This window comes from Syngnathus floridae, chromosome 16 (assembly GCF_059516105.1).
Source record: "Syngnathus floridae isolate MCC-2025c chromosome 16, RoL_Sflo_1.0, whole genome shotgun sequence".
Lineage (NCBI taxonomy): Eukaryota > Metazoa > Chordata > Actinopteri > Syngnathiformes > Syngnathidae > Syngnathus > Syngnathus floridae.
This window is the reverse complement of record NC_142428.1, coordinates 7,241,418-7,259,382: the sequence shown is the minus strand read 5'-3', so window position 1 is coordinate 7,259,382 and position 17,965 is coordinate 7,241,418. Positions and strand designations below refer to the sequence as shown.

General features: G+C 41.5%; 1 protein-coding gene across 1 annotated transcript; it reads right to left on the bottom strand.

The window, feature by feature from the left end:
- Nucleotides 1-532: 532 nt before the first annotated feature.
- eif2ak4 (eukaryotic translation initiation factor 2 alpha kinase 4) lies at nt 533-16,899 on the bottom strand. The gene is made up of 39 exons (XM_088400915.1): nt 16,521-16,899; nt 16,323-16,438; nt 15,451-15,553; nt 15,201-15,374; nt 14,966-15,046; nt 14,751-14,896; nt 14,575-14,675; nt 14,353-14,510; nt 13,217-13,755; nt 12,944-13,059; nt 12,371-12,525; nt 11,856-12,286; nt 11,719-11,788; nt 11,564-11,653; nt 11,361-11,483; nt 11,166-11,270; nt 11,004-11,067; nt 10,811-10,890; nt 10,593-10,694; nt 10,473-10,523; nt 10,151-10,387; nt 9,894-9,969; nt 9,477-9,598; nt 9,229-9,278; nt 8,885-9,053; nt 8,149-8,265; nt 7,975-8,040; nt 7,712-7,882; nt 6,892-7,026; nt 6,634-6,741; nt 6,372-6,500; nt 4,682-4,768; nt 4,249-4,361; nt 4,112-4,167; nt 3,445-3,548; nt 2,982-3,050; nt 2,206-2,250; nt 1,608-1,723; nt 533-883 (listed from the first exon to the last, which is right to left on the bottom strand). Exons 1-39 carry the CDS (start codon nt 16,647-16,649, stop codon nt 826-828), a joined length of 4,962 nt encoding a protein of 1,653 aa, XP_088257041.1. The 5' UTR covers nt 16,650-16,899; the 3' UTR covers nt 533-825.
- Between the last annotated feature and the right edge of the window lie 1,066 nt (nt 16,900-17,965).

Below are 17,965 nucleotides of genomic sequence, written 5' to 3'. Positions count from 1 at the left end.
TGAGTTCATTTTCACGTTCTGTAGGAGCCTAACTTTTCACACAGGTGCACTTAACGAGGGACTCTTGGAAAACATCGTTTTCAAATCAGATGAGTAAAAACTGGTCAAATATTTTAATAAAAGATATTAATTAATTTGCAATTCTAGTAATGACAAACGAATTTGATGCACAATTTGTCTTCGCGGGACACATAAAATGATGTGGCGGGCCGTATCTGGCCCCCGGGCCTTAAGTTTGACACCCGTGTGTTAAGCAGAAGCAGTCTATTTCTTCAAGATTATTTCAGATGAGAAGGCAAGAAGTCTCTCATCTAACCAAATAGCTTTATAAAAGCCAAGAAAGCACACAAGTCGTGCAGGCTTGTCAGTCAAAGCTTGCTCATAAACGTCAAGATGAGGATTTCTTTTCAGAAGGATCAATAAAGTAAACATATTTTTCACTTTCCCACATTTTGGTTGAAACACATGTTAGAAAGAAAAGTGATTTTTTTTTGGGAGTGAGAATGGTAAGAACACACAAAAGCACACAGCATGCTCGGAAATATTTTATTCATACTTTCAGTCCTGCTCTTTATTACAAGAAAAATACAGTTTGTAGGTGAAAATAAAAAGCACAATAATGCAATTAAGGCAATGTTTAAGTCCACAAACCTCGTACCATGACACAATAGTTTCATCAACAAAGCTGAGGTATAATGAAGGTAGAAAAAAAATGTCTTTGAGGGCCAGCCACTGTCCTTATATCCAAGCACACATTCAAGTCTGAAGGTGTTATTTCCCGGGACGGCGGCAGGAAGTGGCCCAGGTCATGGAACACAATGGGCTTCACAGGAGGGTCTTGTAGTAGTCATCCTTCAAGCTGTACAAGACCACCACAGCCACCCTGAAGCAAGGACAACACGTGTCAGACATGGAATTTAAGAAGCAAGGAGACGTGTGGAGCTTCAATCACTTTGAATTTGTAAATTTATGTTGAGAGGCGTTGACCTGGCGCACAAATGCTTTGTTCAAGTCAGTTATGAAAGCCCTGAACAACTTTATGATCTGCTACTGCCAGGTAACGCCAACTTGTTCACAAGGCCTTGTTTATTTAGTTCTCACTTTCAACAAAAACAACTACACAGATGTTCAGTCCCCCGCAAAATTCCCTCGCTTTTCTTTTATCAGTTTCTATTCACTCGAATCGTAAATCGAAGACATAAACAGGAAATTAAAACCAAGTGTTCTTGCAAGGCAGATTTTTTTTTTTCCCAATTTTTTGCAACAATATCATTCATGAGCGAAAATCATCTCTTGGGGCATTCGCGGGTGTCAACACTCGAGGCTCAAAGATGGGGGATTTTGCATCGCTGGAGGGACTGAGAATATTAAACGGGAATGGACAACATAGAGCTCCCTCGCTACGCATGTTGACCTGGCCTTTGAAAAGCGTTCCACTTTCTCCTTTGTTAAATGAATTGCCTCATTTGAGAGGAGAAAAGAACATTTAGCTTACTCTTGGCAGCTACCAACATGAAACGGATGTCCGATTTAGTCTTGCTTTCACTTTTACTCAAAACTTGAAACATTTTGGTTAATTAATGGTGGCATCTGATGACAAATCTTACCTCTTGGTCATTTTAAAAGTGTGAATCTCATCGCAGATGGCCTTCAGATAGCGCTGCTTGGGGAGACGTGACAGAAGAGTCTTCACGCTGCTGTGGTACTGCTCTTCGTTTTCAAACTGTGGAAGAGAGACAGGTATTGTTTGCTAGGTGGAGTTTGTTGCGGGTGGCCTGCTAATTTATGAGCTGCAACTTCTGGATTGTGGTTCCAATGTATGATAATTAAATGTCTTTCCAAGCCTCAACTCTTTCTGCACAGCAGTTATTGGAAGGAGGCTTGTGGCCAGAGGTTTGGAACGTGAATATTAAGACCCCTCAAGCATGCAAGCCTGTCTGGCAGCTTTGTTAAATGGGGTGCAGGTTCAAACGACTGGAGCAAATCTCTCTGCTGTTGGTGGAAAAAAAATAGGGGTGTTCCCTCACACCACCTCCTTAAACAGAGGCTACGCTAAAGGAAGGAGACGGGATCCCCTCTTCCTGTCTGGGTCCTTGAGTTATGATGCCCACTCTTTCCAGGCAGCCCCAACCCACTGCATTCCTCCCATCACCAGGATGTAGCCTTTTATTGAAATGTTTTGGACAAAGTCCGAAGGGAACCAACCTCCAGAGACAGGAAGTTGATCAGAGTTTCCTTCTGAAGGTCCACCTGCAGGAAAGGAAAACTACATTTAGAAGCCATTGTGTTTCCAAATAATGCCATGACAATTTAGCGAACAATAATGCCTTCTGTACAATCTCACTCAACGGGTTGCGCAATTCTCTGTTACTCAAAATTCCACTTTCCCCTGGCTGGCTTCAAAAACAGCCCGTGTCCCTTTCCCAGGAAGGGGCTAATTGCCTCTTGGGCCTATCATTGGAAAATGAGTGCTGCTGTGTTCCAGTCGGACTGATATGCAAACAGGCCGCTGACATGCAACAACAAAGACTTGGAAGCCTGTGCGACCGTTTAGTGGGATGAAGGTGATTAGGCGTGGGATGTTTCAATAAGTCATATTTACAAATGAGACCTTGATACAGTCCAGAGTCCCGGAGGCACGACAAACATTTTTTTGGATCATGCAGTGACAGGTAAATAAGATGATTTATGGTGTGAATATCTTGGCAATAAATCTAGGAAGCAACCACAAAAAAATTCAAAATGGCAGGAGGACATTGAAGTATGTGTTGAGAGCATTGTATAGTGACATGTTTGGATTCAGTGGGGAGCTTGGCATGAGGTAAAACAACTCTAAAAGGACTCCTCCTTCTGATGTTTCATACTTTGGCTATCAAAACCTTTTTCATCGCGTGGAGATGTCACACTTGAATTGGAAAGATGAAGAGGGACTGTACTAAAAGGGGGAGTGGATGTATGGGTAAACAAACAAAATGACTTACTGCCAGAACCTCAATGTCACTGCTCTTGTTTTGCAAACTGTTTGTAAGAGTCTGCAATCTGGTGTGGATCTGAGTGAGGGGGAGAGCAAGATAAAGTCAAAAATAATGGAGAAAAGCAGAAGGGTGGAAGAAAAGAATTCCTTGCATGGTCAAAATGAAATAAGCACAATCGTAAACAAACAAAAATAATGTTTTTTTTTTTTCATGCTGTTACTTAATGCAGTTTTCCCACAATAGGTGGAAGTCTGCAATATTTAAAAAAAAAAAGCAGACATTAAAACATTGCAAATGTATTTGGACACATGAAACAAATTGCAAGCATAAAATATACTGAAAATACCCTACGTATTGTAGTCCGAGTGCAGTGTGTGCCTTTAAGAGGCGGGGTTACGGTAGAGTGCCATTTGACATTGAACTGAACTATTCCATGTAAACGTGGCAACGGATGCATTGCCTCAGTTACCTGAGTCTCAAAGCGACGTCTTGCGCTGGCAGACACTTTCTCCAAACTGATGACATTCACATTAATGTTCATGCTGCTACTGCTCCCATGCTGCTCAGAAGATCCTGTGGGCCAAAAAAAAAAAAAAAAAACAGGAGGTTCTTCAATTTTCCAAAACAGGCTTAGAAAAGTTCTAGGTAAAACATGAGCTAATGGGACAGCAGTATAAAAACAGATACACACACTTGTGCGATCAATCTATAGTATCGTTATAACACACTGTTGGCTGTCCAATTGTGTGTGGGTGATGCAACAATTTAAATGCCTCAGCTAACCTTTCATTACTCAGGGCTGATAGGTTAATACAGGGGTGTCAAACTAAAAAAATAAAGATATCAAAAGTGAAGCCAATTTGCAATTCTAGTAATGACACACAAATTTGATGCACAATTTGTCTTCGCGGGCCACATAAAATGATGTGGCGGGTCGTATCTGGCCCCCGGGCCTTGAGTTTGACACCTGTGGGTTAATCCCTGCTTTATAACGTTAAACTTTGGAAACATGAAAGTAACTCAGAAGTCTGCAGGGAAACAAAGGTACAACTGTTAAATGTGTTAACGCTTCACATCAGCATTGAGTGTAAACAGAGGAAGGGGTGTGTGTGTGTGTGTGTGTGTGTGCCTCGTACCTGTGGTGTTGATCTGGGAGCCTTTAGCGTTTTGGCCTATGCTTTCAGATATTTCCCTGCAGGAGCACAAGGAACAACTTGTATCGAGCTTCCCAGAAATGAAAGCAACACTTGAAGCCAGAAAATAATCACTTTACCTGATGTATCTTTCCTCTAAGAATTTGGTCCGAAATTTCTGAATGATGTGCTCCACCACTTCCAACTCAGGAACTCTTTTCTCCGACTGTCTGTCCTTCTCTAAGGATTTGACCTGAGGATTGATTAAACAACTTAAAGATGTGCTTTGATGGAATGAAAGTCAAGTGTTGACAAACTAAAGAACAGATGTTTTATAGACACGACATGCCTGGAGAAACTATTTGGCTAGTTCCTGTACGCAAAGCATATTGGTAAATTTCTGCACGTAATATTCAGCTACACTAGAAAAGAGATTTTGACAATCTAAAATTTTGCAAAAAAAAAAATCCTAGAAGTGGTAAGTGGAAACTATTGAGCTGAAAATTAACAAGTGTAATTGACAGATTTTTTTTTTCCATTTTTTTAATGCTTAAATAAGTTCTTCACTTTTACCTTCACGTAGTTACCCTCTTTGTCAGATACCATGGCCATGCATGTGATCCCAGCCACCCGGCAATGGTCCATCAAAGTCTCCTGAGACTAACACATAAAAAAATTGCTCAATTTTAGTTTCCCTTGGAATGAGACAAACATGGAAATCAGCGATGTCAAATTATGCGTCGCCAGTGTGTACACTGTTAGAATCATGCTTTGACAAGGGAAAAAACAACACTGATCATGTGGTTCATGAACAAACCCTGCAGTCCTCGGAGTACAAAGAGTGAGCATCACATTACTGTAAACTTTTACTAAAAACTTACAACATCCTCTGATGTCAACCAAAGGTTACAGATAATGTATCAAAGCCTTATTTGGCTTATTAGGCAAACTGGAAGTGTGCTATAATTGTTGCTGTGAGACTTTGCCATGTGATGGCAGCTAACAAAAGCTTAATCTGAATAAGCTGTTCTCAAAGTCTCACCACTTATTTGGGTACTGGGCTGCACACGTAATCAGCTAAAAACCCACACAAACACTTTTGACAATTAGAGAGGGTTGCTTGTTTCCAGCCAGAAACAAACTCTTCCTAATTTGTTTCTGGGGGGCTTTGAAGCAGAAAGGCTGGCCATTTATGTCCCATGTCATTACAAAGGACTTGAAATGTAAACACTGTCAGGAGTGGAACATTAAAATAAAAAATAAAGGGGGGAAAAACATGTGGGCAGGGTTTACATATATGTACTTGAACTTCTCAAATATACTTGTGGAAAGTGAAAGAGGCATCAGGACTTTTTTTTTTTGTCCAATCACAACGTGTTTCCACTTGCAAGCCCCTAAAATGCAATGCCCAACTCATCAGCTTGTTGTTTACAGTTTATGATTCTGCCCTATAAAGTATTTATTGGGAGGTTGCTGTGGGATGAAAAGTTGTTGGGTGGGATTCACAAACTCGTTTTCTTTTTAAAAAAAGTTTCCCTGACCGCTTGAACTCAAATATGAATTTACGGCGCTGCAGTGTAGTGCAGATTTCTTATTTTCTGGTCAGAGAGCAGGAAAAAAAAAAAAAAGGAAACTATGCTTTGTTTAACAGAGACATAATAATTAGAACTGGGATTAGTACTTGGACTCCTCATAATGGGTCAAAAATATTTTTTTATGAGTGCTCATAGGCTCACACTACTTGCAATTTATATTTGCTGATATTGTCGTCTGTATTAGAATGATAAGGCTCCATTAAGTGCTGACAGTTATACGACTTCTCATTCTTATCAGCAAGAAAAAGGGGCAGAATTCCTTCCAAATAGCACTGAGACCTTATCATTAGCTTCAAAATTGCCAAGCTAACAAAAAACACTGGCTGCAGTTCAACACTTATCACAGCCTCTTAAGTTGCATGTCAGTGGACGACATGCCTAAATGCATTGATGTGCTGCAACATCATTTACTGATAAAATACTTGGAAGAAAAAGTTTGCACAATGTGTTATCAGAAATATACTTTGAATACTACAATTACCACAATTTCTCAAGAATAATCAATTTTAGCCTAAAAAAAAAAGGATGGGATATTATCCGGTGTACAGAGAAAAAAAAATTATTTACCAGTAAGTGTTGTGAAAAGGATGCTCTGATACTTTCATCCCATTATGATATCCAAAGTCTATATAATGTGGAGTAAATGTCGCCATTCAATTGACACAAACCTGTGAAACATCGTAGGCAATGTCTGCAGAAACACCGTTGCTCCACAGCTTCTGGACAACACTGATGGCCCTGGACATGCATGAATGTCCCACAGGGACCACGAGGACATCACAAGAACTCACTGATGGCTGGGAAACAGAGCAAAGATACGAGTGTTATAAAAAAAATAAAATTAAAATAAAAAGTGAAGGCATTAAATATGAATCCTTGTATGCCGCTCTATTGTAATGCCAGATGTTAGCATGTGTGTAGGTGTCTCACTGGCTCCTCCATGCTGGCCACCACGGCACACACTTTGTCCAACGCCACGCTGGCGCCAACTGCTGAAGGCACTGGCACTGTGGAGGCAGGCCCACGAAATTCCAGGATCTACCAATAGAGACGTCAATCTTTATCAAGACACCCTGGATCACTAATGTTAATACAGAAATGTTTTTTAAGTTGAAATATTTAAACTGGTCATGCAGAAATTGATTTCTAATAGTAACTAGGAATGAATGGCTTTATCATTTACTCTACCAGGTGGTCGTAGCGTCCTCCGGCAGCCAGTATGTCTGGCACTGTCCGCTTGCGTTTCCTGATGAAGGCCACAAACTGGAAGATGATTCCAGAATGGTGCTGCACCTTGTACACTAAACCTAAATTGACTACCACCTGTAGAGAGACCACACACATTGCATAGGATCAAAAACAAACACTGTTCAAATACCAGATTTTTGTGATATAAAGATAAATCATTTCCCAAAAAAAGTTTCCCAACACAAATTTCACCCATGATACATATGCACGACAAATGAAATCCTCTAAAGAGAGGAAGTAAAAATTAATGACTGAGATAATGTGGTTGCAGGATGGGCACACCCTCATAACTGAGGATATGACAGGCTCCGAGTGGTATGCTTGGCACAAACAACATTGCTTATCACCAAAAGAACACCATACCTACTGTGAAGCATGCTGGGGGCAGCATAATGCTTTCGGTTGTTTTTCTTTAGCTACAACTAGAGCCTTAGTCAACATGTGCAGAATTATGAACATTTCAAAATCTTAGTCAACAAAAAAATCGGGATTCTGCTAGTAAGCAATATAAATGTCAGGAACAATCTATTACAAGAGATTAAATTTATTTGGGGTAATTTATTTGGGCTGACTCCCTTTTAACCTGTTAGAGCTGCATCCCTGGTTATGAGAGGGGGTGCACACTTACGCAAACAAATTTTCTTACTTTATTTTTACTTTCTCCTCCTTTACTTAATTTTTTTCTCATCACAAAAATTTGGCATTAAAACCAAGTGTTTTAAAAGCCACTGTGTATAGTTGATCCATTTGACATCCTTACTGGCAGTTTCACTCCAAGTCTTTGAAGTAGCACCGTGACCTCCTCCAGATCTTTGAGTCCCTGCTTGGCCATTTGCATGACGGCCGTCTTCTGCTTGGTAAGTGAAATCAGTAATGGTGCCACTTCTTTTAGGGTCCCCTTCTGTTCAATGTACTTGTACAACACCTGCAACTTTACACAAAAGAGACAAAGTTCAGCAGTTACGAGGGATGCTGCTGTGGGATTATTTTTCCGGACAACAAAAACACCTGGCGGACACTCACACTGTTTGTTGACAGTGAAAAGTTGCAGAACTTTGCCTCTACCTCACGTTTGGTCAGCTTTTCACTCTGGGGTAAAAATCGAGAACAGGACATTAGATTCAACAAATATTGGTGAAGAACCTGCTAAAGACACACATGAACAACATCTGTGATACATGTGAGACAGTTACTGACCATGGCTTCACATAGTATGTTGGAGGCCTGGTTTAGTTTGTCCTCGGGGATTCCACTGTGAAGCAGGATGGCCTTCAGCAAACTTGTATGGTTCAAATAAATGTTGTAATTCCTCTCCTGGAATTGTGAAGGGGTAAAAATAAATTTCCAACAAAGACTGCAACGCAAAATAATTCCTCATTAACAAAGAGGAAGCACGATTATCAATTTAATAACAGGAGAGACTGTCCACTTAAAAAAAATCTCAGCCAAATACACAAACACCAATGTCAAATTATGACCACGCTGCTCTAATTGTAAATTTAATTTAAAATCTTTCACACTGAGTTGGGTGGCTTGGAGGACCCCTGCAGAGGCTGAACCTGGGTTGATTGAGTTCAAGAGACATGCCAGTCAGAACAGGCAGCATTGGGAAGTGTGGACAGGAAATGGATTTTACAGAGAGGGAGGGGAGGAAGTAGAGTAAGCTGTGCCAAACTGATTTAGGGTGTATATAATAAACATGGTGTAAATCTGTCTGACTTCCTCAACAGCTTGGTATGTTAGGCATGCGAGTGGGACGTTTAAGGGAGAAGGAAAACAAACAACACAGGTTGAGATGACGGCATCCGTTGGAGAGGACAAGGACATGTCGAAGCCAGTCAACAAAATGTACTGTCTAGAAATGAAGCAAGGCGAGGCAGCTAAGCGCATACTGACACTTGAGTTATTTCAAATATGGTAAAAGGGGAGCAACCTGAAGTGCAGGGAATTCCTGGACTATTTCGGAGATGGTGTAAATGGTCTCGGCATCTGGGAGCAGGCTGTTGGTGACGGGTGTGATGATGTCAAAGGCGCACTCCAGAAGCTCCCTTGGGTGAGCGCGATCCAGCTTCCTGGGTCGAAACACGCGATCAATGCTGTACCTTAGAAAAGAGAAACACATTAACACAAGCTTCTTTTGAGTCAATGCAATTACGAAATGACCAAAAATGGAAACCAAACCAAATTAATGAACGATTTTATATGATCTTTCCATTTTTTTTTCTTTGATAATCATTTTTAATACAAAACCTTCCTCATCGCGAGTTAAAGTTTTACCTTTTTAGATGTGTTATGTTGTTTCGGGCAACATATCTCGCAAACGCCATCTAGAAAAAAATGAAAAGTTGTTGGATGCGTTCATATAATTAATATTGACGGTTCACATCTTGCAGGAATCAATCAACAACTTAGTCCACATAGTTTCTTGTTGACTGTGTGAGTCAGCACAAAGGAAAATTAATTGTTCCCTTTCTGTGTAGATGTGAAGCAGTACGGTTGTGTTGTGCAAAGTGCGCTAGGCTTACACGAAGGTTGTAGGGCAGCGTTACCAGCATACCACTGTGGTCCATGAAGCAAGCCGGCTCACTGCCTTCACAGAGCTTCCTGTGTCTGGGAAGCAGCAGCGGCGTCTGCAGGCGAACTGCACCTGATGACAAACATCACACAACGCTGCAAGTGTATGCAAAGGACAACATGACCTTCACCTTGAAAGAAGTGACGCATGTGAGGAGATCCAAAATGAGCATGAACAACTGAGTACAGCTGGGGGCAATCAGTAGTTTGCACAAATGCAGTAAAACACGGGTCCGTGTGTCAACTGATGTTCTTTGTAACAGTGCGTTTATTGTTGTTCATGTGACGTTCGACCGAGCAGATGTTTGAGTCTCAAAGGTTTGCAGATGGATGTCAGCTTCCCACGTGCGCAAACCTTCCACACTCACTGTGCTTCTTGAAAATCCTGGTGATCGTCTCGTACACATACTGCTGCAATTTGGCGCTGCTGAAGCTGAAGCTGCCCTGGAGGGGGACAAAACAAACAGCCTCTGTTAAGGATCAGAAGACACGCAAGAAGCATGAACATGCCCTTTTCAGGCCACATGACGATTGGGTTTCCTGCTGTAGGCCACAGCGACATCTAAAGGCGAAGAAGAGGAACTGCTTGTGTGCGAAATAGCCCCAGCAAAAGTCAACATCATACCTTGTGAAGGTCTATATCGTAGGTGAAATCCATGACTGGTGAATTAATCTGAGCAAACAACTGGGCCACCATGCTGCGGTAAGCTTTGCAATTGATATTGGCCAGAGTGTGGTGTAAGACTTCATGGAGCTCGGACTCCTCCATCTGGGGCGGAGGCAGAAGTTCACTTTTGAGCAGCTCCTGGGCAGTAGGCCGCAGCGCAGGGTCATGCTTCAGGAGCCACTCGATCACTTTTCTCTGATGTGACAGATAGAATCACAACGCATCAATTTGGGTTGACGTGGAAAAGGCAATTTGAATGCTGTGTCAAAATATTCTTTACCTGCGTTCCTTGCTCATATTTACTGTAGTCGTCAGGGAAATGAATGGCCTCCTGCAGAAAGAAAGCCAATGAAGTACCATGGCCCAAATATCTCAAGATGAATCTCAGTTGTGCACGTACCACACGGAGCTGGCTGAGGACTGAAATGCGCTCGGCCCCAGTGATCATCGGTCGGTAAGACATCTCGAAGAGTATGATGCCGAGGCTGAACAAATCAACTTTCTGAGAGCAGACAAAACAATATCTACAGTGAATCGTCACAAACAAAAAAAAACCACAAGGCCAGCTACATTTTCATCAAATTTGTTCAAGATTATAGGCAAAATACAAAAGCTTACTTGATTGTAGGTGGCTTTGGTGTTTCCTTGAACTTCAGGGCTAACATAGAGAGCTGTACCAACCATGCCAGTCAGATTTCCTACAGTCAATAAAAAAATTCAGAGAAAAATTCAGAAGGTGTATTTATTAAAAAGAAAAAAAAAAAAAGGGGGAGAGGGGTGGAGGCAAAGATTTTTTTAAAGGTTTGTGCACCTGTTGGGTCCAGTTTTTGCAGTGCTGCAGAGCCGCTCTCTTCCACTTCAAATTTACCTGCAGCCTGGGAGAGAGCAAGCATTTGTTAAATATGCATTCACATGCCAGCCCTTTCAGGAAACAAAAAGTTAAGCAAGATGTACTTTACAGAATAACAATTACCACAGTGGCCGGATGGTCCGTAGCCAGGCCAAAATCCCCAATCTTCACATGATCTTCAAAGTCAAGGAAGATGTTGACAGGCTTCAAGTCTCTGTGAATCATCCCCTTAGAAAAAGGATAAATGTGACCATTTGATCATCTGAAACTCAAGCAGGAAGAAAATATAGTTCAAATGTGTCTGTCGGTGAGTAAAACCTGTTCATGAATGTAAGAAAGACCATCGAGGATTTCCCTGAAGAGCCTCCAGAGCCGATTCTGGTCCTGATGAAGACCTTGGTCAATTGTGTCACGCAAAGTGCTTTTTTCACAGTATTCCATCTGCACGGACATGGTCACATGGTTCATAAATTTCAGACTGACACATAGTGGTAATCATGTTGCATCGAGCCAACGCTTACTTGTATGTACAAGTAATGCACCGTGACAAAAGGTCGATCAGAGTCCGTACTCTCCGTTGTTTCTCTTGCCAGGCCTTTGCCTGGCTCACCCTGCAGAGACACTCACGCATCTGTTATACTGACAAACACAAGTTTCTCACAAAAAACATTCAAACCTGTGACATCTCATCTGTGCTATCGTCTCCATTGTCAAAGACGACACCGCTGATGGAGTCGTCCGATGGTCTGAATGGCAGAAAAAACTTCAGTGATGCATTATGAGTTTGCGCTGTCAACTTTAAAATGAACTCACAAAAAAGAGGCTCCAAACACATCTTCCTCCTCATCATCGTCATCATCGCTTGACTGGTGTCGACCACATTTAACACTGGAGGGCCTTTCAATAGACGTGGACCATTCCACCGAGCTAGACAGGGCTGGAGGTGGTGCAATGTCCTCCACGTTGTCAGCAAGCCCAAGCTCGTTGAGCCGGGGAAGAGGTTTCCGGACCGGGGATGGCTTTTCGGGAGTGCTCGGAGGCTCCGAGCTATCGGTGTTGCTCGGCATCCCTTCGACGGGCATTTCGTTCTTCTCGATCCACGCGTTGTAGTAACGCACAATGTTCTCATGGTTGAGACGCGACAGTAAAGTCACTTCGCCTTTAATGCGTCGGAATTGCTTGCTGGCAGGGTTGACCTGGATGCGCTTCACAGCATAGTAGCAACCATCAAGATTGTTCTGAACCTAAATGAGAAGGAGGTTGGGGTGAAGATGCTCACATACAATACATGCAAGAGATGACATTTTATATATATCAAAAGAAAATACCTTAATCACGGCACCAAAGGCCCCTTTGCCCAAAGGTTCGAGTTCCTTAAACTCATTACAGTAGCGAGAAAACTGCTTCTGAATTCCAGGAATGAATGGAGCATTGAGCATGTGGCTACGCGAGATTACTGATGATGCAAAGCCCACAGCGAGATCTGAGGTAAAAAGGGATGAGATTTGTTTCAGAATGAAAATCTCAACATCATAACCCCGTCACATCACATCCACAATAATATTAAAAAGAGGTGCACCAATTGTTACGGAACAAATTATAACTGGAATCATAATGTGTTTTTTTTTATGCACTATCAATTTGAGATAATGTCCTATTTTTTAAAAAAAAAAAAAAAAAAAGGGATGGACGTGAAAACATTTTCTGATCCAATTTAACGATTAATGAACAAAATTGTCAGATTAATTATTTAAAACAATTTTGCTTGCAGTTCTAATATTAAAAAAATACCTCTTTGACAATGATTTAAAAGCTTTATATTACTACACGTGTAAAGTATGATATGTTTAGGTTTTACCTAATGAGGCCGCCGTTTGTTCTTATAACATTCATACATTCACCTTCGGGGCTGCTGTCCTGGAACTGAGGCTGGTTTTTAGGTGATGGAGGCTTGAGGAAGTTGTGATCCAAGAGTTGCTGGGTTGTCCATCGATCGACATCATTCGAGCAGACGCACCTATGAGGCCACATTGTACAATTTGGAGCACAAATCTCTTCAATTATTGTCACTTACAAATGGAGATTTATTTTTAATGCCTCGATTTTTTTAGAATGCAAACATACAGTGTATACCAAAAATAAATGTGTATTTCTTGCTATGAATCGATACGTACTTATGGAGGAAGTCCTTGAAGTCAGCAGGCAGGGTGGAGGGCACGGTTACAGGATACTCTTTCACCTCTTTGCCTTGACTTAGAGCCAGCAGCATCAGCCCCAAGTTCCACACGTCCCCCTTTTTGCCTGTCTTGGTGGGCATCGCAGTGCCCTCGGAGAAACGCACGTGCGCCTGCTCAAAAATATCCTCTTTGCAGATATCGGAGAATTTCTTGGATAAGCTGTAATCAGTCAATCGAACGTTGCCCTCGGAGTCCAACAGCACACTGGAGGCCCCCAATTGTTTGTGGACCACCGAATTCGAGTGTAGGTAGTCGAGCGCTGCCAGCAGCTGGGCGGTATAATGGCAGAGTTTGTCCAGAGGGATGGGAGAGTGATCGAGGAGGCTTTGGTTCAAGTTGCTGCCGGCCACATGCTCAACCAGAAGGTCCACCAAGAGGCAGTCTTCCTTCTCGCTGGAGTTCAGCGCCCTGTAGTGCACCAGGTTTGGGTGCTCAAGACGCAGGAGGGAGTTGAATTCGTTTTCTGCCGCATGGATCTACAGAGAGGTTTAGTGTCAAACTTAGTCAACAGCTCTCACTTTTGTAAAAGCTATCAAGTAAAATATTCAGCTGCTATTCATGAGTTCCAAAAATAACTTCACAATTAAGTCAGCAGGAGGGCTGTGCAATTAATTGGAATTCAATTACAATCACTACTTTCCACGATTACAAAATTGTTAGGTATACAGAAATCGTCTTTAAAAAAAATTATTACTATGTATTAATATCCAATGTTTGTTCATACAGGGAAGCCATACTTGAATTTATACATTTGTATCATTTTTTTTATTTTAAAATAAATTTTTTTTTTCATTTTGTTTGGTCCGAAAGGAATTTTCATAATTAAAATGTTATTGTTTTGTACCTCAACAAAAATAATTGTTTGAATTAATCAATTATTACCAAAATAATCCTGATTAATATTTTTTTTATCATCAAGCAGCCTAGTCAAAAGTTTTTGTATTGCAACTGATAAGTTGCAATACTTGCTGTTTACATGAACTTTGACCCTAGATACCACAGGCTTCCCAAACGCCATGCGAATTTATTTACATGGTAGCACTACATCCATAAGAATATCTCGCTGTACTCGCCTGCTTTTTGCAGTTCTCAATCTTTTCTTTCTCCTGACTGGTGAAGAACTTGCCCATTTTCTTGTTCCAGCGTAGTGACCACTCATAAATGACTGCAAAGTCACCTGAGTTCACCTCAAAGGCATTATAAACATTGCGACCGAGCCTCTCACTCACTCCTGTAACATGAACACACACAATTAACAAACAGTCCAAATTTGAAGTTGTAATCCCACTGCTCACCTAAATGTCTCCCTTTGTGGACATGGAGTTCTCCAAAGGTGCTGCTGTTGAAATGAAGACGTTCTTGTGTGTGTGGACTGTCTTCATTGATTGTCTCACGTCTGGCAGATGGATAAAGAACATAATGGCAATATTTTCGGAATAAAAATAACCCTGAAATTTGAATGTTTAAGTACCTGTGACGTGTAGTTGAGTTATTCCGTCGGCGGTTTGGGATCCATTTCTTGGTGTCTGTGATGTCAGGAGGAGTTCCATATTCACTGGGTGGGCTCTTTCCCAGCATGCTAGCAGGGATGGGTAGCTCCATGCTCTCAAGTCGCTCCTATTAAGATTAGCTCAGCATAAAATCTAAATGTAGTGCTCCAAATTTTAACTGTTGAAGCTCTGAGACCTGTTTGGCAATCTCCTTTCTTCTTTTTTCCTCTCGTTTTTCCTCCTCTCGTCTCCGGATTTCAGCCATTATTTCTTTTTCCTAAGCGAGAAAACATTTGTCAATTCCCATTCCAACACGACTGCTATTTGTTTTTCTTCTTCATGTTTTGTGATTAAAAACTTTGATTATAATACTGAACAAAATGTTGGTGACTTTCATTTCATTTGACATTTATCAAAAAAAAATTGCTAACCATTTCCTCCTCTTGCTTGCGCCGCTGGTCTCTCCTCTCCTGCTCCTCCAAGTCCCGTTTCTCCTGTTGTTTGCGAAGGTTCTTCAGCATCTCCTCGTGGAAGGAGCGTGGGGGAGGTTTGTTGTGCTCGCACAGGAATCCCTGGATGTGGTCTGCAAGCTCGTAAATCATCACCTGGGTGTCGAGAGGCAGGTTAACACGTGTCAGACAAGACGTGTACGTTCACACGTGTGTGTGTGTTCGCTCTCACCTCTCCGCATCTTGCCGCTGCCAGCTTGGTGAGCTCGCTCTGAAGGTTCTGCAGGTTATCATTTGACAGACCTTTGGCATTCATCAGCTCCAGCTCTGGAGGCCTGCACAATGACCATGAAAGATGACTTGAGTTTAGGGATGAAACGATTCATTAAGTAATTCGAATGATTCGGTTAGAAAAATGCATCGATTACATTTACTCTGCCTCAATGATTTGTTTATTCCAACTAAGCTAAACGTATGCCCGGAACTATGTACAATCATTTACTCAGGTATTTTATGTTTGCACTTTTAACGGTCATGTAAAGAGCTTTTACAATGTTACTTGATTACTCAAATACAAAAATAATCCATAGCTGCACCTCTACTTGAGTTTAACACCAATGATCTACAGTTGTGATTCCCAACCCTAACTTGACTTAAATATGTTGATGAATCTCCAAAAGTAGAGTGTAATAAAACTGATTTATTAAATGAATATCCTTAATTTGCCAAATTTAATTCTCAGCGATTGTCTTCATTACAACTCAAATCATTGATTAATAAGTCAAGAATAGAAATCAATAAATGATAAATCAGACACATATGCCTTGTATAACATTTACCACAAAAAACTCCTTTGAATTGCGTATCCCTTATTGAGAAACACTGTACAGCAGAATCCCCTTAGTGTTTGTTCAAGTTGGATTTTTTTTTTTACTGTTTAAAACAAGTGGTCAAAAGCTTATGCCTTGTTTGGAATTGTCAAAGTCGAGATTGGCTTGAGATATTGTCAAACTCAATACACAGTGATGAAGCAACTACAACTGTAACATACTTTGATGTAAATATTCACAGCTAGGAATGTAAATATCTAAGATTGCCACTCACACGTCTGGGTAGTTGGATGGGCATTTGACTTGAAGTTCCACTGTTACGTAACATTCCTGGCCATAGTTCAGACCTTTTGGGCGCAAACAGAGGTGCACCTCAGGAGGTCTTTTCACCTAGAAGAAGACAAGCGAAGGATTATACACAGTATAATATTGATTTGTAGGGTGTGTTCGCCAATAGGTGCCTCACAGTTACCTTCCACGGATCATTTTGGCGCAGATCCTGGAAGTCTTTCTCGAAAATGGATGCGAGCGCCTCCAACTCATTTTCCTGTTGGACCGTGTGGTCATCTGTGCCCTCTGGGGGAAAGAATTGACCACTCATTCTTCTGCCGCGTCTACATGGCCTTTCTCAGTGCTGTCACACTCAGACGAGAAATTTTAAGACAAGACTTTAGTAAACAACCACCCGAGGTTAGTCGCCCCTCTACTTGCTCAGCGTCAATCTTTTCACTTTTTCTAACAATTTTTTAAAACCAACTCAAACTAGAAATCTCGAACTTAGATTTATGTCCTCGGTAACTGCGTTTTGTCGCATGTCTGTCGTACGATCCGTCGCGGATATTGACGTCAACATATTCCATTTTCAAAAATGAGCGCTAGAGGGCAGCAATGGGACTGAAGTGGCACAGATTTGTAATGAAATTAATCTGTTGTACCTGAACTAACGAAAGTTCATGAACTCGGATGAGGTCAGTTAACAAAGCACGAAGAAGACCAAAAGAGTAGAAGACCAAAAGAATATACTATGTCAGTCAATTAATAATTTGTAGATTTATGTTACATTTATATTGGATTAGATGTTAGATTAGTTGTACATTGTGACTGATCAAACTGCATTTGTGTCACACGCATCGTTTGCTTCCTAAGAGGACAAACTGTTCGAGTTGAACTTTGATTTTGCCTGAATGACTGTTACTGTTATTTGAATTATTGTCAGGACATTTATCTAAATTATTTTACGCCGTACCATGGTAAATAATTTTGTCAATAAAGTTTAGTGAACACGACCTCAGGCGCACTCGAATGACGTCAGAGATACTGTGTCTATAAATACGGCACCCCAGCTCCAGTCACGTCGCGGAGTGTTAACTAACCCTAACTTATCACCTCTCCCGTACGGTTTACGCCGAGCCTGCTGTTTTTTTGCTCGGACTTTCAGCAAGCATGGGAGGGAGGTTACCCCGATTTACAGCCTAAATTTAATGGTTCCGAAAAAAGTTCCGAGCATGCACTCCGCCGAGTTCAGGTCCGTGTGGGAAAGCACCCGGCATGGTGATCAGCTTTGGCTGTCGCGAAGGGTTTGTCCCTGCTTCTCCGGGTGTTCCCACAGGGCTAGGCAACTGAACAGATTAATCTGAGCAAGGGCAACACCGCCGAACCTTTTAATGGTCCGGTTTTGGAGCCTAAACTCAAACATTTTAACCGCAAAACAATCTGACAACGGAAGCTTTTGCAGCGCTGGCACCAAGTAGCTTGAAGTAGCTACGAGCGCGTCCACTGCCTGCATTGCTTCAAATGACACACTCCATTTCTCAGTTTTCACAATATAGAAGCACCGTGATTTGTTTTAAATGAGCCAAATTCGACCATTTTTTTGGTTTACAGATTTTTTTTAAATGGCGGATCTAGCTCGTTATG

Bases quoted from the DNA above. Each gene is read 5' to 3' on its own strand.
- eif2ak4 (XM_088400915.1), bottom strand. From the start codon at position 16,649: ATGAGTGGTCAATTCTTTCCCCCAGAGGGCACAGATGACCACACGGTC. The intron at 10,388-10,472 runs GTAAAGAATATT...CTGTCACATCAG, and splicing joins AATATGAGCAAGGAACGCAG to AGAAAAGTGATCGAGTGGCT. The intron at 4,168-4,248 runs GTAAAGTGATTA...GTGCTCCTGCAG, and splicing joins TTAGAGGAAAGATACATCAG to GGAAATATCTGAAAGCATAG.